Here is a 27,323-nt window from a genome sequence, read left to right as displayed (position 1 = left end):
CTCCTGGGTCCCAGTTCAAGCAATTCTCCTATCTCAGCCTCCCAAGTAGCTGGGATTACAGGCATGAGCTACCATGCCCAGCTAATTTTTGTATATTTTAGTAGAGATGGGGTTTCACCCTGTTGGCCAGTCTGGTCTTGAACTCCTGATCTGCCTGCCTCAGCCTCCCAAAGTGCTGGGATTACAGGCGTGAGCCACCATGCCTGGCCAATAGGCTTAAATTTGCAAGCAATGAAAAACCATTAAAGTTTTCTGAGTGACTATTAAGATTATTAATAACCCTCATATTCTATATATTCCTTCCCCTTCTGTCAAGGGGAAAATCCACATACTTAAGGGTAGATCCAAAAATAAATACCAGAAATACAGTTATCCTCAAAATAAAATGAATGTCCAGAAAAGTTGAAATAAACAATCATTTATCTCAGCAACTTCTTCAGCTTTTGTGTTAAATCAAGATCTTTATACTATTTTTGAAAGTTGCTGAAATGTTTTACTTTAAAATAAAATTTTTGGTACTTGAAATTGATTTTTACACACATCTAACCTTTTGAAAATTTATAATGTAATTTATTTTGTATTCCTGTTAAATTTTGCTGAATAATAATTAAAAATTACCATACATTGACCACCAATGGCCTAACACTACCTCCAACACAATTGGACATGTATGAATTCAAACCTTTCAGACTCATCACCTCGTAACAGATTTAATCACATGCAGAAATTTAGAGAAAGCTTTAAAACAAACTATATAAAGATAATTCTTGAAGGAAATTAATGTACTCTTGATCATCCATGAAGTACGTTCTATAATTTGCATTTTTTCCAATGGAGAGAAGTAAACAAACAGTAAAGATCAAATATATCAGGATATTTTCTGGTATGTTATCATTGAATTTAGTAAACAGATTGATAGAGGAATTTCAGTCTCATATGTATCTAAAACTTATTTCCACAATGATCAGTAATAAGTTAAATCAGAAAGCATTTTTCTCCACAGACATGAACGTATTCACACCAAGAAAGGAAACTTCAACCAATCTCTAATATCCAATCTGAAGGATGTAGATGATTTAGCAACCTTAGAAGTTTTGGATGAGGTAAGAATTTCAGTTTAATTAAACTTAGACATTCCAGATGTTTTGTTAATTTCAAGAAGACACAGGCATTGGTAGAAGGAGAAGGACTGTATAGATTATGATGGTTATTAAGAATCTTAACACTTACTCTCCCCATGTCTTGTATTTGTAAGTCTCATGCTTTGTCAATTGGCTTCTGATTATTTCTCTTACCTTCAGTTTTAATCTATATAACTCAAATTTCCAGTTCTTTCCAGCCTAGTGTTCATTTTTATCTGATGCTCAACTGACAGGGGACCTAAGATCTTTCTTTTCTTCATTATTTCTGGGAGTCTCAAAGATATTATATGCTGTATTCAAAGAGCAGTCAGCCTAGTGTAACCAGCATGTGGTGGTCTTCCCCTTTTTTCTCTCCTGTTCCAGCTCTCAGTGGCTGTACCCAGAAACTCCAGAATACCTCAAGAGCCTGTCTGTTACCATGATCAGTGTTCTCCCTCACTGGATCACAAAACCCTTGTTTCACACAGCTTATCTTTCAGGTTATTGAATTCTGCTTGGAGCTTCTTATTCTAATTATCTCAGAAGTATTTCAAACATTAATTCTAGTCTCAGCCTCCTTTCCCTTTATCCCTTTTTCTTCCACATAGTCAGATCATTAGAGAAATAAATGCCCTCTTTTTAGCAGGTTGGGACTTCTGTCCTGCCTGATGAACAGCTTTTTATTTTTTTACACTGTTGATACATGCCTGAGCATTTGACTCAGAAATGTACCAATCAAGAGGTAAGTTCTAAATAGAGGTAGTCATTTGGTAAATTTAGGGTTGCATAAACAACTCAAGTACTTCCTCAAAATAATATCAAGCACATCAAACATCTTGAAATCAAATTGTGTTGGTAAGTCAGAGATTGCAGACACCTTTCTGAATTCTTACATATAAAATTTTCCAATGATGTGAATTCCTAGGCTTGTGGATTGCAAAGGAGGTTTTCACTAATCATGATGTTGACCAATGTATTAATATATTAAATATTGGGTTTGTTTCTGTTGTCTATATTTTATTTTTAGTTTCTTTCTACACCTAAGATTTTTTTGCTCCTTTCTTGTGTCATGTACTGTAAATGTTGGTTTCTGACATTATCAAAATCAATTCATTTACTCAAATGACTTATAGGCTATGAAAGTTATGTTTTAAAATTTTTTACAGTACCTCATAAAGCCAAAAGTCTTAAAAAAAAAAAAAAAAAAGGACCAGGGCATTCCATAAAGCCACTGGATCACCTTGATTTGGAATTAAATCATGTTCACTTTATCTTCCCTTCCCTTTTCTTTTTACTTCATTTTTAATCTTCACTTCGCTTACTGCTATTACTTATTTTCTTGAAGGCATTATATGTATAAATTTTCTGTGACATATAATATGTCCTTTGGAAAATGTAGGTAACAATGACATGCTATGTGGCTCTCAAAACCAAAGAAAACATCTGTCAAGTGAATGAGTAGTTGCAGACCTGATGTTATATACTTTTTACTATCATTTTTTCTAATCCTTGGTCCAGATGCCAGATGTTTTATTTATTATTGTTTACTTTTTAAATTGTAGTTGACTACAAATGATTTTTAAGGAGAAATCGTTTCATTTTGTTGCAGAATGCAGTCTCAGAGCAACTTGAGAAGTGTTATTCCAGAGATCAGATTTATATCTACGTAGGAGACATACTCATTGCTCTTAACCCTTTTCAGAATCTGGGTCTTTACTCCACAAAGGTATGTCATACGGGGTGCAGTCTATTACTTCATATGCATAATTATACATTCAGATACTTAAATTAATTTAAATGCCAGAAAAAAATCTTACCCAATATTTTGAATACACAGTTATATAATTATTGTTAAAATATAGAACAAGGAAAAATAGAAGATGGAATCAATCTGGATGCAGTTTGTGGTCTTCCTTTCTCCAAATGTGTGTGCCAGAATGTTAATTTCATTCAGTTACTGGTAACTGCTCTACATTAAATATTATATCACTAAACAGATAACTTTAATAGCATATACTTAAGTCTTCTTAAAAAGGTATGTACTTAATATCTGCCTTTGAACCAAGTATGGGAGAATCAAAAGTATAATTATGTTTATGGAGATAATACATACTTAATGGCTATAAAAATTGTCACTATGAGTTTAAAATTTCTTTTGATCTGTTTATTATTGGCTTCATTAATGTCACACATGTTTTATGAATATGAATATATAAGTATCAATTACTCAACCCCTAATGGCTTAAGTATAGAATACTATTCTGGAATTAAACAAGATTATTTTTCATTTTTAATTGGACTCATTCTCTTCTGGCTATTTGTGTACTCCAGAAAATTATTTAATATTGTTTCTAATAGTTATTTTTGTGTGTAAAGAGTATATATCTCTATCATGTTTTACCATCCTAAAATTTACAGATGTAACAGCAAATTTATGAGCCTTGACCTATGTTTCAGAAGATAAGAACTTTAGTACAATTCTGCTATCAACTCACTGTGTGATCTTGGACAAATCAAATGAGAGAATTTATGTTAAATGCTATGAAAGGAAAAAAGTAGTGATCATATGTGAGACATTATTGTATCCAAGGAGCAGTTAACAAACTGAAACCTGATTGTTTTATTTATAATGTATGCTTTTATTTAAATAAGTAATGGAATTTTGAAATCTTATATTCTGCTTTGGAAGTGGTATGCATATTCTTCTAAATTACTTTATGTCATATCGTATTTCTGGGCTGTTTTGTGTCAGGCTTTTATTTTACATAATTATGCATGTAGATATATGTGTGATATGTATGTAACATGTATGTAATAATGTTGTGGTGGCACAAAATGGTGTTTTTATTTATACTTTGCTTTAAAAATTGAAGCTATACTTGTAAATAATTCAGGGCTTAAATAAAAACAAAAGAAAAAGCCGTACGAAATGTATTCTTTTTCATCTTTAGCATTCTAAACTATATATTGGATCAAAGAGAACTGCCAGTCCTCCTCACATTTTTGCAATGGCTGACTTAGGATATCAATCTATGTTAACATATAATTCAGATCAGGTAAGAAGAGTCTCATGTTCTTAGAAATTTACCTCTTAGTTTCTTAAATGTCAGCTGAATTTTGAGGATAAGGTCTTCTCACAGTTTTCCTTTCTATGTGTAGTGCATTGTTATTTCTGGAGAAAGCGGTGCTGGAAAGACTGAAAGTGCTCATCTTTTAGTTCAGCAGCTGACTGTGCTTGGAAAGGTATAATCTATTTTTTTCTCTGTCCTATCAGAAATATTTGTGAATTTCAGAACTTAATATAATTGATTAGATTAATATCTCTAAATCTCACATTCAATAATGTACAAAAATTTTAAAATACAGTTGTTATCCTTTGAGAGTTCAAAATAATGAGCAATATGAAAAGCATGTACTCTGTTTTGAGGATTTTGTAACTTTTATCACATTTATTAAGCAAGGCTTATAAATGTGGTTTTCATTCTTTTTATCCCAATGCATTTGTCGAATCATTCCTTTCCTTTTTCTCCTTTTGTTGCTAGCAAGTTAAAAGAGAGTCAACATACAGTAATCAATTGTATTTACATACTACATGTACATACTAGCAATGGTTAATTACAAACTGAACCTTAAAAGTGCCATTAACAATAACATCAAAAATACATGAACTATGTAGATCTAAATATTATATGTGCAAGATTTATATGCTGAAAACTAAAACAGTTAAAAAATAAAAGGCCTAAATAAATGAAGAAATATATCATGATCATGGATTAAATGATTCAATATTATTAAGATGTCAGTCCTCCATGAATTGATCTCTTTATATAATGCAATTACAATAAAAATCCTAGCAGGATTTTTTTTTTTTTTTTTTGGTGGGAATTGACAAGATGACTCAAAAATACACATTGAAAAGCAAAGGAACTAGAATAGCCAAACAATCTTGAGAAAGAACCAAGTTGTAGGTTTCATACTACTTGATTTCCAGACTTACTGTAAAGCTGCAATAGTCAAGACAGTGTGTTATTAAAGAAAGGATGACGTATACACTGATTGAACAGAATAGAGAGGGTACTTGTGTATGGTTTATTGATTTTTGACAAAGGTGTAAAATTAGTTAATTAAGAAAGGTGGTCTTTTCAACAAAAGATGTTGAAATAATTGGGTATGCCCATGCAAAAAAATGAACATCAATCTATACTCACATGTTATACAAATGTTGAACTCAAAATGGATCATAGATCTAAACATAAAACCAAAAGCCATAAAATTTCTGCAGGAAAACATAGGAAAAGTCCTTTGTGATCTTGAGTTAGGTGAAGAATTCTTAGATTCAACACAAAATGCATAATTTATAAATGGAAAAACTGGATTTGTGAAAATTAAGAATGTCTATTCTATGATGACACTGTTACAAAAATGAAAACACAATCCACAGACTCAGAGAAAATATTTGTATGGCACACAACTAATAAAAACTTGAATCTAGAATATGTGAAAAAAAACTCATAAAATTCAGTAAGAAATGAAATGGCAGTTTAAAAACCAACATGTTTGAACATCAGGTCCAAGTTATTTATCTTTGTTTTTTTTTTTTTTTTGCATTTGCTTTTGGGTTCTTGGTCATAAAATCCTTGCCTAAGCCAATGTCCAGAAGGGACAGTGTTACCTTCTAGAATTTTTATACTTTCGGGTCTTAGGTTTAAGTCCTTAATTCATCTTGAGTTGATTTTTGTATAAGGTGAGAGATGAGGATCCAGGTTCATTCTCCTACATGTGGCTAGGCAATTATCTCAGCACCATTTGTTGAAAATGGTACATAACCCCACTTTATGTTTTTATTTGCTTTGTCGAAGATCAGTTAGCTGTGAGTATTTGGGTTTATTTCTAGGTTCTCTATTTTGTTCCATTGGTCTATGTGCCTATTTTTATACTAGTACCATGCTGTTTTGGTGACTATGGTCTTATACTGTAGCTTGAAATCAGGTAGTGCGATGCCTCCAGATTTTTTCTTTTTGCTTAGGAGGGTTGTATGTTTTCAGCAGTTTGTTTATCTCTTCTAGGTTTTCTAGTTTATGTACGTAAAGTTGTTCATAGTAGCCTTGAATGATCTTTTGTATTTCAGTGGTGTCAATTGTAATATATCCTGTTTCATTTCTTCATGAGGTTATTTGGATTTTCTCTCTTCTTTTCTTGGCTAATCTTGCTAATGGTGTATCAGTTTTATTTATCTTTTCAAAGAACCAGGTTTTTGTTTAATTTATCTTTTGTGGGGTTTTTGTTTGTTTGTTTCAATTTCATTTAGTTCCGCTCTGATCTGGTTATTTTCTTTCTTCTGCTAGGTTTGGGTTTGGGGGTTTTTTTGTTTGTTTCTCTAGTTCCTTGAGGTAACCTTAGAATATCAGTTTGTGCTCTTTCAGTTTTTGTTGTTGTTGTTTTTATTCAGGCATTTAGGGCTATGAACTCTCCTTTTAGCACTGCCTTTGCTGTATTTCAGAGGTTTTGATAGATTATATCATTATTGTCATTTTAGTTTGAAGAATTTTTCAATTTCCATCTCGATTTTGTTTTTGACCCAATGCTCATTCAGGACCAGGTTATTTGATTTCCATGTATTTGCATGGTTTTGAAGGTTCCTTTTGGAGTCAATTTCCAGTTTTATTCCACTACTGTCTGAGAGAGTGCTTGATACAATTCCAATTTTCTTAAATTTATTGAGGCTCAGTTTATAGCCTATCATATGTTCCATCTTAAAGAAGCTTCCATGTGCTGTTCAATAGAGTTGTATTCTGCAGTTGTTGGCTGAAATACTCTCTATATATCTGTTAAGTCTATTTGTTCCAAGGTTTAAATCCATTGTTTGTTGGCTTTCTGCCTTGATGACCTGTCTAGTGCTGTCAGTGGAGTATTAAAGTCCCCCACTATAATTGTGTTGCTGTCTGTCTCATTTCTTAGGTCTATTAGTAATTGTTTTATAAATTTGGGAACTCCAGGTTTAGGTCCATATATGTTTAGGATTGTGATATTTTCCTGTTGGACAAGGCCTTTTACCATTATGTAATGTTCCTCTTTGTCTCTTTCAACTGCTGTTGCTTTAAAGTTTGTTTTGTCTGATATAGTAATACCTACCCCTGATCGCTTTTGGTGTCCATTTGCATGAAATGCCTTTTTCCACCCCTTTACTTTAAGTTTATGTGAGTCCTTATGTGTTAGGTGAGACTCCTGAAGGCAGCATGTAGTTGGTTGTTGAATTATTATCCATTCTGCCGTTCTATATCTTTTAAGTGGAGCATTTAGGCCATTTACATTCAATGTTAGTATTGAGATATGAGGTACCATTCCATTCATCATATTATTTGTTGCCTGATTACTTCAGTTTTTTTGTTTTATGTTTTTGCTTTTAATTTGTATTTTTGTTTTATAGGTCCTATCTGATTTATGCTTTAAAGATGTGTTTCCAGGATTCGTTTCAAGATTTAGATCTCGTTTTAGCAGTTTTTATAGTGTGGCGTGGTAATGGCAAATTCTCTCAGCATTTGTTTGTCTGAAAAAGACTTTATCTTTCCTTCGTATGTGATGCTTAGTTTTGCTGGATACAAAATTCTTGGCTGATAATTGTTTAGTTTGAGGAGGCTGAAGATAGAGCCCCTTCTAGCTTGTAAGGTTTCTGCTGAGAATTCTGCCGTTAATCTGATAGGTTTTCCTTTATAGGTTACTTGGTACTTCTGTCTCACAGCTCTTAAGTTTCTTTCCTTCATCTTAACTTTGAATAACCTGATGTCATTGTGCCTAGACAAAGATCTTTTTGTGATTAATTTCCCAGGTGTTCTTTGTGCTTCTTGTATTTGGATGTCTAGGTCTCTAGCAAGGCCAGGGAAGTTTTCTTGATTATCACCCCCCACCCCACCAACCAACAAATATATTTTCTAAGCCTTTAGAATTATCTTCTTCCTCAGGAACATTGATTATTCTTAGGTTTGGTTGTTTAACATAACCCCAGACTTTTAAGAGGCTTTGTTCATATTTTCTTATTCTTTTTTCTATGTTGAATTGGGTTAATTCAAAGACCTTGTCTTTGAGCTCTGAATTTCTTTCTTCTACTTGTTCAATTCTATTGCTGAGACTTCCCACAACATTTTGCATTTCTAAAAGTGTATCAAAAGTTTCCAGAATTTTTTTGTTGTTTTCCTTTAAGCTATCTATTTCCTTGAATATTTCTGCCTTCATTTCTAATATAATTTTTTGGATTTCCTTGCATTGCGCTTCACCTTTCTCTGATCCCTTCCTGATTAGCTTAATAACTAACCTCCTGAATTCTTCTTCAGGTAAATCTGGGATTTCTTTTTGGTTCAGATCCCTTGCTGGTGAACTAATATGATTTTTAGGGGGTGTTGAAGAGCCTTGTTTTGTCATATTACCAGGGCTGGTTTTCTGGTTCCTTGTCACTTTGGTACGCTCTGTCAGAGGGACAGTCTAGGGCTGAAGGCTGTTATTCAGATTCTTTTGTCCCACAGGGTGTTCTCTTGATGTAGTACTCTCCCCCTTTTCCTATGGATGTGACTTCCTGTGAGCCAAACTGCAGTGATTGTTGTCTTTCTTCTGGGTCTAGCAACCCAGTGAGTCTACACAGGTCTGGGCTGCTACTAGGGGTTGTCCACACAGAGTCATGTGATGTAAACCATCTATGGGTGTCTCAGCCATGGATACCAGCATATGTTCCGGTGGAGGGAGTGCAGTGGACTCCATTAAGGTTCTTAGCTTTGGTGGTTTAATTGCCTATTTTTGTGTTGGTTGATCTCCTGCCAGGAAGTGGAATTTTCCAGAGAGTATCAGCTGTGGTAGTATGGGAAGGAACTGGCAGTAGACAAGGCCCTGGAATTCCCAAGATTATATGTCCTTTTTCTTCTCTACCAGGGTAGGTAGGGAAGGACCATCAGGTGGGGGCAGGGACAGGTGTGTCTGAGTTCAGACTCTCCTTGGATGCATCTTGCTATGGCTGCTGTGGGGGATGGGGGTGAGACTCCCAGGTCACTGGAGTCTTGTAATTTAGGAGTATTATGACTGCTTCTGCTGAGTCATGCACGTTGATTTTGTATCCTAAAATTTATTGAATTATTATTTTTAACAGTTATTTTGTGGGATATTTGGGGCTTTTTGTAGGTAGGATCATGTTATCTGCAAATGCAGTAGTCTCTATTTATCCCCACAGGGAATATGATCCAAGATACCCTTGTGGTTGCCAGAAACTGCAGATAATATCAAACCCTATATATACTGTTTTTTTCTAAACATACATCCCTATTATAAAGTTTAAATTATAAATTAGGTACAATAAGAGATTTTTTTTTTTTTTGAGACGGAGTTTCGCTCTTGTTACCCAGGCTGGAGTGCAATGGCGCGATCTCGGCTCACCGCAACCTCCGCCTCCTGAGTTCAAGCAATTCTCCTGCCTCAGCCTCCTGAGTAGCTGGGATTACAGGCACGTGCCACCATGCTCAGCTAATTTTTTGTATTTTTAGTAGAGACGGGGTTTCACCATGTTGACCAGGATGGTCTTGATCTCTCAACCTCGTGATCCACCCGCCTCGGCGTTGTACGAATATGGTGTCTCTCTCTCTCTCTCTCTCTCTCTCTCTCTCTGTCTCTCTCTCTCTCTCTGTCTCTTTCTCTCTCTCTCTCTCTCTCTCTCTCTCTCTCTGTCTCTTTCTCTGTCAAAATGACTTATTGTACTCTACTCACCCTTCTTGTGATGATGTGGGGATGTGGGATGACACAATGCCTATGTTATGAAATGAAGTGAGGTGAATAACATATACATTGTGATTCAGTGTTACGCTGCTATTGACTTTCTAAGTGAGGTGAATAACGTACACATTGTGATTCAGTGTTACGCTGCTATTGACTTTCTCTATTCCTGATTCTGTATCACAGTCCCCTACTTGCAGTAAATGGCTTAGTGTCACTTGTTTTAGGGCATGCCTTCCTGACTTCTGTGTATATGCTCAGTGCTTTCTGGTGCAACCACTGACACCAATCAGAAAACATTTTCTGTTCATGTCTTCCACTCACAAATTTAATGCCTTTTTATCTTAACTAAGTACTGATCATGTACTATGACTATGACTTTTGTAATATGAAATGTGACAGCAAAACTAGCACAAGTTTCTTTTTCCTACTTCACCATTTCACAGATAGCAGACCTCAGCATACATTTTTTTTCCTTCCCTTATTTAGTCAAGAACTTCTACTTTTTCACTTCAAGGAGGCAAATATGGTTTCTCTTTGGCATATTTGAATTGTCAGCATCACTACTCTTGTGCTTTGGGGCCATTAAGTAAAATAAAGGTTATTTAACCACAAGAACTGTGATACTGTGATAGCTGATCTGATAACTGAGAGGACTACTTAGCTGGCTAACAGTGGGTAGCGTATAAAACGTAGATACAGTGGGCAAAGGAAGCATTCACATTCCAGGTCGGACAGAGTGATATGGCACAGATTTCATCACACTACTCTTAGTGGCATGCAGTTTAAAACTTAGAAATTATTTATTTCTAGAATTTTTCATTTCATAGTTTTAGACCATGGTTGACTGCAGGTAATTGGCACTTTGGTAGATATAATTTTACTTCTTTGTTTCTGATTTGAGTGCCTTTTATTTATTTATTTTTTTGTCTGATTGTTCTTATTAGTACTTCCAGTACTATGTTGAATAGAAGTGGTCAGAGTGAGCATTTTTGCATTGTAACAGATCCTACTGGAAAAGCTTTCACTTTCTTCTGATGGATTATAATGTTAGCTGTGGGTTTTTCATAAATTGCCTGTATTATGTTGAGGAACTTTCATTCTATACCTAAACTGTTGAGCGTCAACATCAAGAAAAGATGTTGTGGCATATTAAATGGTCTTTTAAAACTCATATATATGATGTAGAATATTCTGTGGTTGAAAAATGCTAAAAATTATGTCTTTTCAAGGTAAAGAAGCTTATTACCACCTTGCTTAATATTGCTTTTCTATTGCTTTAGAAAAATGTGTATAACTGTATGTAGCTCCTGTATTCTTTGGGAATAAAAATGGTTATGCCAAAGAATGCTTCATTCCTTCCAAAATGTCCTTTTCTTCCTGCTGAATACTGCTACTTAATGAAAATCACAGCAAGACCAGCAATTTCTAGGTAGTTTGTTAAGAATCTGGGACATTCTGTCTATAGAAAGATAAATAGCTATAGAAAGCCTCTTGTGAGTTATACCTTAGTAAATGCTTTTCTTTTTGTAATTTCATATGAAAAATTGAATAGAGTACTTGTGGTCATTGCTACTGGAGACTTTTGCAGTCCTCATAGGCTTTTTTAAAAAAAATTTTTAATTAAAAAAAAGAAAGGGTATTGGACTTTGTCAGATACTTTTTCTGCATCAAATGAGATGATAATGTGGTTTTTGTCTTTGATTCTGTTACTATGTTTTATCCCATTGTTTGATTTGTATGTGTTAAACTAGACTTGCATGCCAGGGATACATTTTGCTTGGACATGATGTATAATCTTTTTAATGTGTTATTGGATTTAGTTTGCTAATATTTTATTGAGGATTTTTACATCAGCGTTCATCAGAGAAATTGGTTTGTAGTTTTCTTTTCCTGTGATATCTTTATCTGGCTTAGGTAGTAACATAATGCTGGCCTCATGAAATGTATTTGAAAGTATTGCCAGCCGGGCGCGGTGGCTCAAGCCTGTAATCCCAGCACTTTGGGAGGCTGAGGCAGGCAGATCATGAGGTCGGGAGATCGAGACCATCCTGGCCAACACAGTGAAACCCATCTCTACTACAAATACAAAAAATTAGCCAGTGGTGATGGTATGCACCTGTAATTCTGGCTACTTGGGAGGCTGAGGTAGGAGAATCACTTGAACCCGGGAGGCGGAGGTTGTAGTGAGCAGAGATTGCTGTTGCACTCCAGCCCAGGCAACAAGAGCAAGACTCTGTCTCAAAAAAAAAAAAAGTATTCCCTCTAGCTCTATCATTTTTATTTATTTATTTATTTATTTATTTATTTTTCTTAGAGACAGAGTCTCACTCTGTCACCCAGACTGCAGTACAGTGGCATAATCATAGCTCACTGCAGCATCTGAACTCCTGGGCTCAAGTGACTCTCCTGCTTCAGCCTTCCAAGTAGCTGGGACTACAGGCATGTGCCACTGTACCTGGCTAATTTTCTAATCCTTTGCACTGCTGAGATCTCAGTTTGTTGCCCAGGCTAGTGTCAAACTCCTGTCTTCAAGCTGTCTTCCTACCCTGGCCTCCCAAAAGCTGGAATTACAGACATGAACCACTATGCCTGGCCTAGCTCTATTTTTTACAGAAGAGTTTAAGAAGTATTGGTGTTGATTTTCTTTGAATGTTTGGTGGAATTCAGCTGTGAAGCCAGTTTGTCCTGAGCTTTTCTTTGTTGGGAGATTTTGATTACTTCTTCAGTCTCTTTATTTGTTTTTAGTCTGTTCAGGCTTTCTAGTTCTTCCTGACTCAATTTTGGTAGGTTGTATTTTTCTAAGAATTTATCTACTTCCTCCAGGCTACCCAAATTGTTTTGAGATAATTGTTCATAATAGTCCCTGTGATCCTTTTTATTTCTGATATGTCTGTTGTAATTTTTCTACTTTCATTTTTTATTTTATCTTCATTTTCTCTTATTTTCTTAGACTACCTAAGGGTTTGTCAATCTTGCTTATTTTTTTCAAAAACAAAACTCATTTTATTGATTCTTCTTATAGTTTTTCCTTTCTCTGTTTATTTTTGCTCAGATTTTTATTTTTTTCCTTTCTTCTGCTCATTTCAGGTTTAGTTTGTTCTTCATTTTTTAGTTCCTTGAGGCATAATGTTAGACTATTTCAGAACTTTCTTCCTTTTTAATGTAGGAATTTATCGCTGAAAACTTCTCTCTTAGAATTACTTTTGCTACATTCAATATGCTTTGTATGTTGTATTTTCCTTGTTTTTTGTCTCAAGGCATTTTTAAATTTCCCTTTTACTTTCTTCTTAGACTCATTGGTTGTTCAGGAGTACATTGTTTAATTTCCACATATTTGATCATCTGTGGTGCTAGGAGGTGCATCTTCTTAGGCGTGCCAGAGGCCTGGAGCCCCAGGCTGCAAGGTCTCAATTCACCTGTGATGTGTGGTGGCAGCAACTACTTCAGTGTTCAGGAGGCCTGAGGCCCTCTGAGGGCAGGGTACTGCCTCAGCTCTGGTGTAAGGGAGCTCCCTCAGCCAGACTCAGAGCCTGTGAGGACTGCAGGAGTCTCCAGTAGCAATGACTCCAAGTGTCCACAGTAGTGAGAGAGGTTGCTGGGGTATCTTAGTTACCTTTTCCTTGAAGGGACATGTCTCTCCTGGTTGTGAGCTGATCCCTACTGAGGGCATGAGGTGGTTAAGGTAAGGTGTTTCCTTTCCTTCTCTATGTGTACATTCTGGGTTTCTGTGCTCTACAGAATTTCTGCTGGCTGCTTTTTTGCTGTTCTCCAGTGTGCTCCTTTAGTTATTTTGGTTTAAATGTGCTTGTTTACTCATTTGGGGGAAGGGGAGCTGGAGGGTGTATTAGCCCATTCTCACACTGCTATAAAGAACTACTTGAGACTGGGTAATTTATAAAGAAAAGAGGTTTAATTGACTCACGGTTACACGTGGCTGGGAGGCCTCAAAAAACTTACAATCATTAGCAGAAGGTGAAGGGGAAGCAAGCACGGCAAAGCAGGAGAAAGAGAAGGGGCGAGCAAAGAGGGAAATTCCACTTCTAAACCATCAGATCTCATGAGAACTCAGTCACTATCACAAGAACAGTGAGGGGAAAGTCTGCCCCCATGATCTAATCACCTCCCACCAGACCCCCTCCCCTGACATGTGGGGATTGCAATTTAACGTGAGATTTGGGTGGGGACACAGAGTCAAACCATAACAGAGGGAGAGCTTCTTGCCAACCATCTTGATGCTACTCCTAATTCATTTTCAAAAATTCAAATGAATTTCAGATTTCAAAATTCATTTTCAAAATAGGAAGAATTCCACATTCCTGTTAAAAACTAATTGACTGGTTTTAATATTTTCTATCAGATGTGTTGGCTCAGTGGCTTAATATAACCCCTACTTACCAGACTGTGACTCTCAGGAGTGGAAGAGCCAGGAGAGATGGAAAAGGTGGTGCTACTCCAGGTGTCTCATCTCAGTCTTTTCCTCCCTATTGCCCATCACTACCCGCTCCTTAGAAGTGTCATTCTAAAAGGTTTTAACAACAGTGAGACAAGATTTAATGTGGGGTGTGGGGGCAGAGAGGCACAGCATATTATTGTGGTGTAGAGGAACTGAACACCTGAATTAATTTACTGGCAGGTCTTTGCTATTCTGTCCTGATCTGTGGCTGATAGAAGTTCTCATCAATGATAAATTAATTGTGTGTGAATGTGGTTCTGTAGCTGTAAGCAAACTTCTTAATCTAATCTCTTTGTCTTGTTTTAGATTAATGTTAATTGGGGATAGGTATATATATATATATATATATATATATATATATATATATATATATATTCAGATTCTTACCCTTATCACATCTTATCTTGTTTTTACTTATGTCTTTGATAAGGATTTACCAGATGCAAAAACTAGGTATTTGGTAGATAGAACTTAACTTTGAAATATGCAGTCTCCCAAATGTTACTTAGCAGGTCACTGCTATTTAATACATGCCAGTGAAGATGTTATTTCACCTTTTTCATGGGGTCAAGGCCAGCCAAAAGCATTTTAAAAGAGCCAAGTTTATCCCCCAAATTACTGTGCTCTTCTCTCACCCCTTATTGCCTCTTTTTTTATAAGATACTCAAAGTTCTTACACAGCCTCAAAACTTCATTGTCAATGCCCCCTCCAACCCACTCAAATTCTAATGTAGCCTGTGTTCCAGAAATAGCTACCTCTGCTCTCTCTCAACATATAAAATTTGCAATAACTCTAACATAGCTGATCTTGGTAAAGTGTTAAGGTATTACACTGAAAATAATCTACTTAAGCTAACTTCTTCCAAGTAGTGAATAATTAACATCTCCCTAAACCTCTGGGGGCAGAGGTGGAAATGCCTTTGTAAAAGTGATTGGCTACTAACCCAAATAAATTTCTGCTCAGTAGAATTTCAACTAAAGTAGTAAAGAAGAAAAATGAAACATAGTACTTGTTTGAGGAGAGGTGCATAAGACATGGGGAAGGAATAAATACAGGGAAAGCCATGTAAGCCTGCTAATTTTGACCTGATTTCCACGCCTCCCTTTCATACTTCCGAGCTGTTCTCAATTTTCACAATTATTCCCTTCTCTCTGCTTCTGAATTAATGAGTTATCTTTTCTCTCTTAGTTTCAGGGTTAGCAGCTTCTGTGGAAGCAAGTAAAGTGGTTCTGGCTTTGGGGACTATTTGGATGGAGGCCCAGGCAGGTAGAGGAGGAATAACAGAATGACAGGTGTACTTCAGTGTGCATAGGCTGCTTATAAATTGTGTTTAAAAATTAGGCACTGAACAGAACTGCATTTGAAAAGTATAGAATATCTCTTTGTCCCTTTGTAGGAAAACAGGTTAATGAATATACATATGGAAGGGGGAAAATAGACCAGGATGTAATATCCAGCAATATATCAAGAACATGCTTTCATATGTTTATGTCTACATAAAGTGCGTACCAAAGAAGAGACATTTTATTATATACCAAATTAATTTTTTATGTTTAAAAAAATCTTAACATTTTATTTTTAGGCTAATAACAGAACCTTGCAAGAGAAGATTTTACAAGTAAACAATTTGGTAGAAGCCTTTGGCAATGCCAGCACTATTATAAATGACAATTCTAGCCGATTTGGAAAATACTTAGAAATGAAATTCACCTCTTCTGGAGCTGTTGTAGGAGCACAGATTTCCGAATATCTCCTGGAAAAATCCCGAGTTATCCACCAAGCTATGTAAGTTTATCTCAAATCTCTTAGTATTGAGAATGAAGAGATCCCTTAGCACTGTCTTACTCTCAAATATATGTTACATCTAATAGAGGAATTAATAAATAAACTAAAATGTATGCTGCCAGATAGGAAACTTAAGCCCATCATAGAGGTACTAACAATGTAAATTAGAGAGTGTTCTGATGCAGCAGAGAATATTTATCTATACAAAATTAATGTGAAATTTAATTAGAAATAACTAAGTCTTTTTCTCTTTTAAATGCCATCATATATAAATAGACCTTTGTATTAATTCTGTTCTTCCTATGTTTGCACAAGGGGCCAAATAAAAGATTCAAGAAGGAGCTTTATCATATTGGCCTTTTATTGCTGGCTGATTTAAGCCATCAGTACTCTTCATAATGCTTTGATATTAAGTTGAAAGAATTCCTTTTGTGGTTTTGTAGCTTTATGACAAAATTTCTCTCCTGTCTCCCCAAACATCTTTATTATTCTAATGAAGAAACTATAGTTACACATTGGATTTGTACCCTTGTACTTACATTATTTTGTTTAAAAGCATGGAAAGTTAGAGTCTTTCATTTTCCTTATGTTGGTTTTATGCTAAATATACTCTACATTATGGTAGTAATATGTCATATTAAATTCATAGTAACATAATAAGCTCTTGTTGTATATTAGTACATTATTATTTAATTTAAGTGCCTTCAAACTTTTTGTCATTCAATTCATGAGCAAGTCATGAATTTAAGTTGCCTGGAGTCAGTTCCTGAGCACTAGCCTTAATATGGAAAATTACTCTTTGGTCTTCAATTCAAAATATGGAAGGAATGATTATTAGACACGTAAGGTTTTCAGTTGTGGTATCACACCATTTTAATACACCTTGGATAAGATACTTAAAGATTCTTACAGGATCTTGGCTCTGTAATTCATCATATGTATGATTTGAAACAGTTTACTTAACCTCTCTGCACCTCTGTTTTTCATCTTTAAAATGAAATAGCATTAGTACCTACCTATCAATTAAGACAACATATGTATAGTATATAGCACAATGAATGGCATATAGTAAGAACCCCATATGTTTAAGCCATTAGTAGTAGTAGTTGTTGTGTTAATAGTTGATTAGAAATAACATATAACATAGCACTTGATATATTGAAGATGTTCAATAGATGGCGGATACTATTTATTAGGTGTGTCCAGTGCCCAAAACCCAGTGGACATGCATGTCAGTGCCATTGCCACCCATACCTAGAAGGACCTTGGGATCTTAGCAGATGTGGAAAATTAGCTAGTTCTCAAAACCATTTATTCTGCTCTCATAATTGTGTAAGCCTCTCCTTCAGGCCCTTGGGGAAGAACTACTTAAGAGTAACTAATTGGTATTTAGATGGCGCCACCATGTTGCACAATGTCAAGGGATATAATTCACAGTGTGTTCTATGGAGTTGAGCACAGGAACACAGTTCATATAGATTAGCACATGAACAGGACCCTCTGGAGTTGCACAGTGAGTCCCTGGGCTTTTAACCATAGAAATAATCTCAATGCTTACTGAAATATTGCAGAATGTATTCTAAGAAATAGCATAGTCAGGATTATATTTAAGGCATGTTATGAATTAAGTCTTTTCTTCTCCCTAAGGAACTATTTTAATTTTACAAATTTGCTTATTGGGGAAAAGCATTTCAAATTTCAAATTCATAATCAGGTGGAAATATAACTCAGTTATAATTTGAGCACAGCTGTCTTTAATTTATAATACTTTTTCCATTTTTATATCTATTTTTTCTTTCACCTAATTTAATTGCATTTTTAAGTTCCAGAGGAGCTTTTTGTAACCTATGAATATGAAAATATCAGACATGTGATTGATGGAAGAATTCTTAATAGGTACATTTAAAAATTATAAATTTAATTGCACTGTCAATCAGGGTACTGAATGGAAAGAACAAGCTCAAGGGTTTTAACTGAGAAAACTGTTTACACAGGTCACATGGGCATTGAAGAATCAAGAATGAATGGTGAGATGCTCATGGACTATCAGGGGTGAGGAGCTATGGCTATCTTCCTGTCTGCAAGCAGAGGGAGGGGCAGCACTTATGTCTGGTGCCAGCTGCAGCTGTGGATCAGGTGCTGCCTATCTGGATCTATGGCCCTAGAGGAATGCAGCCGGTCAGGGAGAGAGCAAGGGGTAACATCCCATCCTTTCTCTCCTCCCTCCTGCCTGTTTCCTGCCTGTGCTTCCTATTGGCTGAACCCATGTGGAAGCCAGAGAGCAGCAGAGCCCAGGGATTGCAGGCTGTAGAGATTGGCCTTTGGGGTCCCCGAGCAAGACAAACAAGAGTAGAGAATGATCTGAGGAGCAGGGAAGACAAGCATTTTTTTTAAATAAACACACCCTTTCTTTTGAGAGATTTTGTTCTTTTCTTCACTTTTTACCTCTGCCCATGTCATCCCAGCCCAATCTCTGACCACATTTATTTTTAGATTACCTTTCTAATGATGATGGTACTATCTTATTTCTTGTGACTTAAATCCTTTTGTAAACATAGGTGATTTTAAAGAAGAAAATTTTAAAAGAGGCTACTTAATTTCAAGGATAAAATGAATATATTGAAGGCAATGCTAGATAAGTCTCATAAATACAGATTATAGCTATTTCCATTGGAGTTTCCTCCTGTTACTACAGTTTAGTTCAGCAAGCATCGTTTGCATTTTTCTCATGTCCCCAGCACTTAACAGGACTCTAGAGGAGACATAAACCAGTGGCAGACATGATGCTATCCATTGTGGAGGAAGGGAAATGTATTTATGGAGCAAATACTTTATGTCAGGCACCGTGCTAAGCACCTTATGTCATTATCTCTTTTAATTCTTGCAGTCATGTGACATGGTGTCATTTACTCTTTCAAATGTGAGAAACTAAGAGAATTTTAATGAGTTGTTTAATGTCAAAAAGCCAGCAACGACTGAGTTGGAGTTTGAAGCCTCATTTTTCTGTCTGACTCCAAAGCCCACCATTTATTCACCCATCCATCCATCCATCTATTTGACACATATTTCTTGAGTGCCTACTGTGTGCCAGCCATAGGAGACATAAAGCCAAGTAAGGCAGGATTCCTGTGATAAGACAGCTCACAGTATAATATAAAATTTCCTGATCACTCATTGGTTTCTAGTCTCTCATGAAAGTAGGAAATGAGTTCATCTGCTAAGATTGAGCAGGTAGATGGCAAGAGAAGAGAACTGAGGAGACTGCATATCCAGGAGGAGGAAGTTTACAAGGAGGGAGCTGTGATTTAAAATGGAGGTTGGGGAGGGATAACATGGGGAGAAATGCCAGATGTAGGTGACGGGAGGATGGAGGCAGCAAACCACCTTGCCATGTGTGTACCTGTGCAACAATCCTGCATGATCTGCATATGTACCACAGAACTAAAGTACAATTTTAAAAAAATGAATAAAAGCATTACTTTGTGAACACCCTGAAGTGCCTTAAGAATGCAAATCTTCATTATTAGCTTTCAAAATCTGCTTGTTGGCCACTTTGTTGATGATTGAAAAGTTTTACAGGTGAGTTAAGCTACACCCTTGTGAAGACTTTGCCACCATTTGAGAGTGTCAGAGGCCTTGACTGCACAGGTAACCCCCAGGGTCCAAAGCAGGTGAACACACACATGAGACAGCCCTGAGGGCCTTCCTGCAAGCAGCTGAGTGGAACTCACTCTGAAGAAGTGTTAGAAGATCCACAAGTAGAAATTAGATCACGGTCAGAGAAATGATATTTGGTAACCAGCAAGACCCTGTGTCAGTCCCCAGGCAGTCCTGACCTGGGAGCCCACAGAAACATTAGCAAGTGTAGGATACTATAGTGCTCTGTGTTCTTAAGCACAGCTTGATATAATTAGGGACGCCAGGTAAGCTTTGGAGGTATGTTCTTTCCCTGTTTCTTTAACTTTCTGATTGTCCACTGAAGGTCGGTATATTTTTGATAGCATCTCCAGGTCTTGTCAAATTATAATTCTCAGTAAATGTAAACTGATGAAAAATCCATTAATATTTTGTGTCTAAGTTCATGAATCACTTTACTAATTGTACATTGTATCAGTTAAGTGTTAAGAATGTGATACAATGTGATTGTGGTTAATACTTAACTGATACAATATACAATTAGTGTACATTGTTAATCACAAATGTTAACACTTAACTGATACAAATGTGATAGTGATTGTTAGCACTTAACTGATACAATGTACAATTAGTGTACATTGTTAATAATCACAATCACACTGTATTAGTTAAATGTTAACAATCAATTGTTAGTACTTAGCTGATACAATGTACAATTAGTGAAGTGCATCAATCATTGTGACTTCATTAGAAGAAAGCAAACTAAATTATATGCTGTGCCAGTCAGAGTTTTTATTATTCTGTGGTGAGAAAATACAAGAACTAAAGGAAACTTTCAGTTTTACCCTAACTTCATTCATGTGCAATATTGGTGTTTCTTGCAGTATCACTGGTGGCTGCAACAAGCAACAGAATAGGATGGGTTCTGAAGGAAGGGTGTGCCAGTCCTCACTTCAGCACCCAGCCTCTGGACCACACTTTTCTTGAAACCTTCACTTTTTTTTTTGCCCCATGACTAGATTCTCCTGATTCCTCTTCTACCGGCCTAAATTTTTCTTCTGTTTTAGATTTATCCACCCAGTCTCAAACTGTGTATTTACCAAAGATTTGTGCCTGCAGCTTTTCTCTTTTTCTCTCTATATTCTCTCACTTCACAAATTCTTTTGACATTGTGGCCTCAACAGAGAGCCCTATGTGCTTGACACCCAAAGATGTACCTCTACCCCTCTCTTAAAACTGAAAAAAGTTAACAATTTTTTTAAATTTCCAACTACCTACATATTCTGCTATCATCTCAAATTCAACTGAATACACATCTCAAATCTGTTTTCCCATAGCCCCTTTCTTTTGGAATGGAACATAACTTCTCTAGTTATGTAAGACCCTCCTTTCTCTCATCAGACTCTCAGTGCAGAATGCGTGCTAACCAATATCATTGTTACTTTTCTCTTTAGAAAATGTCTTCCTTCCTTTTGAAATACTAACATGGAAGAACAGAGATCTGCCTTATTCACCTTATCAAGCTCTACCCTTTCATATTAAGTACTTCTATTTGTTAACTTTCAAGAGAGACCAGAGTACCTTCAATAGTTATTAGTGTCTCACATGTAACAAACCTTTAATATTATTTTAAACCTACATAACTTATGTGTTAGAGCCCTCAATGAGCTTCTGTAAAAATTATTCTTGTAATGGCTTTTGGCAGAACCTTGGATTAAAACTAAAGATTATAAAACAAAGCCACGGTTGTTCTAAAACTCCAAATATCTTTTACTGCATTATTGGAAGGGTAAATACATATGGATATATGTGAGTTACTGTTGATTCTGAAGATAACTTCCGTGTACTGAAAGAATGAATAATTTCTAGAGAGCAACAGTAAAATTTCCATCTCCACTGAGATGATACTGCACAATATCTAGGAGGAGAAGACTGAAGACCCCTGGAATGTTTTTTAAGTTTTTTCTTAACCTTTTAAGTAAAATAATTTGTATATAAGTATGCATACCATGAAGTAGGCTTTTTTTCTGTTCTATATACTTCATATGGAAAAGAATTCAAAGGCTCCTCTGCTCTACTAAAAAATCAGCTTAGTAATAATCATTCCTTTTCTGAAAATATTTCATTGGCCCCCTAAGAGTGCTGATAAAGGCTGTGAGTGGGGTGAAGGAAAGGAGCAGGGAGAGAGGGGATACAAACTGCCCCTGAAGTTTCCATCTTGGGTGTGATGAGTTGGGGACCCAGAGCACAGTTGAGAACCACTGCCAAGAGTGGCAGGAAGGGGAGTAACCACAACAATTTAGTGTCTCCTGCCCCAACCCCTATGGTGACATCCAAAGCTTTGTGGTGAGGTTGAGAGTTTTATACCCACTGAAAGAGATGTAATAATAGAAAGAAGTGAAGACAGCAAAGCCTTCTGGTTGAGACATCATAATTAATTTAATCCCTATAAGAAAAATCCTACCCTGCCCCAACCCCAGCCTGTGAGCCTAGTGATAAAGGAGTGAACAGTCAAGTGAAGATTGAGGACCACTCTAAAACAAGAGGAGGATCTAGTGGGAGGATGAGAAGGGGAATGCCACAGAGAGATGCAAACTCCAGGGTGTCCCAACTGACCACGAGGGTCATCAAGAGTGGAAGCAAAGCAGGGCAGTAGAGATGGGGAAACTATAGAGCAAGAGCTTCATCCTCTGCTATTTCAGCAGAGAACCTGAAAGTGTGATCTTTCCCTGGAGCCCACCAGAGCAGAAGGAAGACATAAGGGAAGGAGGAGAGGGGACCTTGAGGTCCAAAGAATTATGTGGTGGAGCATCCTGAAGTGGAAACTTACCCTGTTGTGATCCATATTCCCTTAATGACATTATTGCAGCATCTGGAAAATGCTATTTATACTACTTAGAACCACGGAGTCATGGGATTTGAGACTTACAAGAAAGAGTTTCCTCACACAAGTGAAAAAACAGAGCCTCAGAAAGACAATATTAAAATGTGGTTAAAGACATGGGCTTTGGAATCAAATAGACATGATTCAAATCCATATTCATCATCAATTCTGCAGCTTTGGGGGAGATTGGCAGCTCTAAGCCTCAGTTTCCTTCTACATAAAATGGGAAACACATGCCCACCTCAGGAGCTTATGGTGGGTTAATGAGATAATGTAGTGTTTATCACCATTGGCATGGCTGTATATATTATTCTTTTTCTGTCTGTTCCATTGGCATGTAAACTCTAAGAAGTTAGGGGTTTTTGACAGGTTTTGCTCCGGCTATATCCCCAGCACTTGGAACAATGCCTGGAAGTCACTCACAAATGTATATTGAATGATTCATATGAAGTGATTAAGATAATGTCTAGAATTTAATGAGAGTGATTGTTGAAGATAATGACAGTAATGACCACAGAAAGCCAAATGCAGTATTCAGAAAAGCCCATTTCGGCACTCACAGTCATGGTTTGAATAATTATATTGTCAAATAACTTAAACAATAAATATTCTTACTAACTACATTACTGAAAATATCTTTTTTCCAGTGGAGAAAAAAATTTTCATATTTTTTACTACATTTATGCTGGTTTAGCTGAAAAGAAGAAACTAGCCCATTACAAACTTCCTGAAAATAAGCCTCCCAGGTAATCTACCAGGATATACTTTCATGAATAATACTTTCACTTTCCACTTAATTTTAGACTTTTACCCTTCCTTTTGTATTTTTTTCAGGTACCTACAAAATGACCATCTCAGAACAGTACATGACATCATGAATAATAGTTTCTATAAATCTCAGTATGAATTAATTGAGCAATGTTTCAAAGTCATAGGTTTTACAATGGAGGTAAGTATGAAAGACACTTGAACCTCTTTTTAAAGTATCTTTTTATCATCACTAATGTTAAGAGCATGTATTGAGTGATTAATATATGTCAGCCTAAGTGCTTTACATAGCTTGAAACAGCCTTATGAAACAACTGGAAATATAATATTTACTTTATAAGTGAAGAAATAGTGGCCTTGAGATATAATTGAATTTAGTTTTGTTCTTAATCTTTTATTTTGTTCATACTTATATTTCCCATATATGGGAAATGTGGAATATACATAAAAATATCTATAACTTTACATAAATGCATAAATGTGCATGTTTTTATTAGTGCAATCATTTTGCTAACAACTTTATTAAGATGTGATTCACATACAATATATTTATGTGTATATTTCAGTGACTTTTAGTATATTCATAAAGATATGTATTCATTACCATAATCATTTTTGGAATATTTTCATATTATAAATTTTTCACCCCAAAAAGAAATACAGTAGCAATTAACAGTTACTCTCAATTCTGACTTCACTGCTGCTTTCTGTCAGTATAAATCTGCTTTTTCTGGACATTTTACATATGTGAGATCATATACTATGTGATCCTTTGTGACTGGTTTCTCTCAGCATAATGTTTGCAAGGTTCATCAGTACTTCATTTTTTAATCATTGAATAATATTTCATTTTATAAGTATACTTCATGTTATTTGCTCATTCATTAGTTGATGGGCAACATTTGGGTTATTTTTGCTTTTTGTCTGTTATGAATAATGCTGCTATGAACGTTCATCTACAACTTTTTGTGTAGACGTAAGTGTTCATTTATCTTTCATATGTACCTAGCAGTACAAATGCTGAATCATAGGGTAACTCTGTGTTTAACCTTTTCGCTGAATTGTCCAACTGTTTTCCAAAATCACTGGACCATTTTACATTCCCACCAGCACTGTATGAAGGTTCCAGTTTCTCCACATCTTCACCATCACTTATTGTGATCTGTCATTTGGATTACAGTGATTCTAGTGGCTGTGAAGTGGTATCACATGAAGGTTTGGTTGAATTTCTCAAATAATTTAAGATGCTGAACTTCTTTTCATGTACTTATTGGTCATCTCTGGATCTTTTTTGGAGAAATGTCTGTTCAGGTTCTTAGCATATTTTTGAATTGGGTTATTGTCTTTTTATTATTGAGTTGTAGAATTTTTTTATATTCTACATACTGGCCCCTTATCAGAATCTGAATTTCAAGAAAAAATCCCATTTGTTTTATTTTCCATTTTTGATGGTGTCCTTTGAAGCACAACAGCTTTTTATATTTTATGAAGTTCAATTTATCTATTTTTCTCTTATTGCTTGTGATTTTAGTGTTATATAGAAAACCATTGCCTAATCCAAGGTCACAAAGATTTATGCCTAAGCTTTCTTCTTACAGTTGAATAATTTTAGCTCTTACATTTAGGACATTGTTCCATTGTGAGTTAATTTTTATGTATGTTGTGAGGTAGGGATCCAACTTCATTCTTTTGCTTCTGGACATTCAGTGTACCAGCACCATTGTTGGAAAGGTTATTCTTTCCCCATTGTTCTTGGTCAAATATCAATTGACCACAAATGCATAGGTTTATTTCTGGACTCTCAATTCTATCTCATTAATATATTTATATTTATATTATACCAGTGTCACACATGAATATTGAAGCTGTACAATAAGTACTGAGATTGGAAAGCATGAGTCCTATGACTTTGTTCTTTTTTTAAAATATTTTTTGGCTTTTCAGGGTCAGTCCCTTAAGCTTTAATAAAAATTTGAAGATCAGCTTGTCAATTTCTAGAACCTTTAAAAAATCTTTTTTGTTCAGCTCTCTCTTGCCCATCTTACCTCCTTACATCCGTATCTGCTGTCTTTCTCTTCCCCAACTAATGGATGTATACATGGTCCAATATTTCATATTTATTTACCTAGTCCTAGAGTCTTGTTTATAGATACACACACACACACACACACACACACACACACATACATACACACACACTCATACACAAATGTGGACACATGCATATATATGCTGAGATGGTCACTGTTTTATTAATACAGGTTATGTTATACACACTTTTCTATATCTGATTTTTCTTATTCAGCAATACCTGTGAAAATCCCTTCAAATCACTGAATCACTTTTTTTAAAGGCAGTGTAATGTTCCATGGTGTGTACTACCATAATTTATTCAGCTATTCAGTCATGAATGGGCATATAACTATGAATGTTTTCAGATTTTTGCTACCATGAGCAAAGCTGAAGTATGTCGTTACGGACTGGTGAATTTCTTTCTATGGGATATGTTCCTAGTAGTAGAATTTGTGGGTTAAAAGGTATATATATTTTAAATTTGAATAGAAATTGCAAGATTACCTTCCAATAATTCTGTAGCACTTCACATTTCCACCAATGATAAATATGAATACATATTAATACCCTTCCCCCACTTATTCCTGCCAGCAATGTGTTGTGGCCTTTTAAATATTTACTACTCTGATGGGTGAAAGTAATATCTCATTTTTAATTTGCATATCCTTGACAAATAATATATTTGAACATCTTTCCATTTGTTTGCCAGCTGCTTATATTTACTCTTATGAATTGTATATTTATATATGTTGCCCCTTTTATTGAATTATTTATATGCTTTATGTCAATTTTTAAGGGCTCATTGAATGTTATAGACATAAGTTGCTATCATTTGTGTTATAAATTTTTTTTTTTTTTTGAGATGGAGTTTCGCTCTTATTACCCAGGCTGGAGTGCAATGGCGCGATCTCGGCTCATCGCAACCTCCGCCTCCTGGGTTCAGGCAATTCTCCTGCCTCAGCCTCCCGAGTAGCTGGGATTACAGGCACGTGCCACCATGCCCAGCTAATTTTTTGTATTTTGAGTAGAGACGGGGTTTCACCATGTTAACCAGGATGGTCTCGATCTCTTGACCTTGTGATCCACCCACCTCGGCCTCCCAAAGTGCTGGGATTACAGGCTTGAGCCACCGTGCCCGGCCTAAATGTTTCTTTATAGTTGTAAAATTTTTCTGTGACTTACTTTTTGTTATATTGTTTACCATAATGAAGTTTTAATTTTTGTTTATTCAAACAAATTTACCTTTTTGTTCTTTACATCTAGGTCTCTAGTTTCCGTTTAAATGTTTTCCCTGACTTTAGGTAGTACATGTAGTCTCCCAGATTTTCTTGAAAGTTTAAAAAATAAATTTATCTTTAATCCATTTGAAATTTATTTTATGGTACCAGATGGAGCACTACTTTTCTTTTATTCCAGATGGAGAGCCAGAATTGATTTATCCTATATTAAGGCCTTATATGACATGTAATCTATTTCAATGCTTCTATTTTAGCCATCATTCTATGTTTTCTCTTTCAATAGCAGGATTATTTTGACTTGATTACAGTGGTTTGATTCTGTGTTTCTCTAGTAAGGGATCTGTCTAGTAAAGCTATTCTCGCTCTCACTTTATTCTTTTCCATACTTTCCTTAGCTATTCTTTAGCATTGCTTATCCATATGAACTTAGCATTGCTTATCCAATTGAACAAATTGATCCATAAGATCAATTTGTTCAATTCCAACAACCCCAGTTGGACTTTTAATTAGAATTATATTGAATTTATATATTAATTTTTGGAGCACTGTCATTTTCATGATATTTATGTCTTCTCATCCCAAATTTTGACGTGACTTACGTACTTTTTGTCAT

At 35.6% G+C, this 27,323-nt stretch overlaps 1 protein-coding gene across 8 annotated transcripts in view; it reads left to right on the top strand.

The window, feature by feature from the left end:
* Window positions 1–27,323, top strand: part of MYO3A (myosin IIIA) — a 235,110-nt gene that overhangs the window by 104,354 nt on the left and 103,433 nt on the right. For all 8 annotated transcript variants that reach the window (XR_012518908.1, XM_074404907.1, XM_074404908.1 and 5 more), the window contains 7 exons: window positions 1,004–1,103; window positions 2,731–2,847; window positions 4,073–4,177; window positions 4,281–4,364; window positions 15,909–16,111; window positions 23,279–23,377; window positions 23,466–23,580. Coding sequence is in view for 7 of the 8 variants with exons in the window: in XM_074404907.1 (XP_074261008.1) it covers window positions 1,004–1,103; window positions 2,731–2,847; window positions 4,073–4,177; window positions 4,281–4,364; window positions 15,909–16,111; window positions 23,279–23,377; window positions 23,466–23,580 (823 nt within the window). In the remaining variant the exon portion in view is untranslated. The remainder of the gene's footprint in view (window positions 1–1,003; window positions 1,104–2,730; window positions 2,848–4,072; window positions 4,178–4,280; window positions 4,365–15,908; window positions 16,112–23,278; window positions 23,378–23,465; window positions 23,581–27,323) is intronic.

The sequence above is a fragment of the Saimiri boliviensis genome, chromosome 8 (genome assembly GCF_048565385.1).
Source record: "Saimiri boliviensis isolate mSaiBol1 chromosome 8, mSaiBol1.pri, whole genome shotgun sequence".
Lineage (NCBI taxonomy): Eukaryota > Metazoa > Chordata > Mammalia > Primates > Cebidae > Saimiri > Saimiri boliviensis.
Note: the sequence above shows the minus strand (reverse complement) of the source record. Positions and strands in the feature narration are given on the sequence as shown.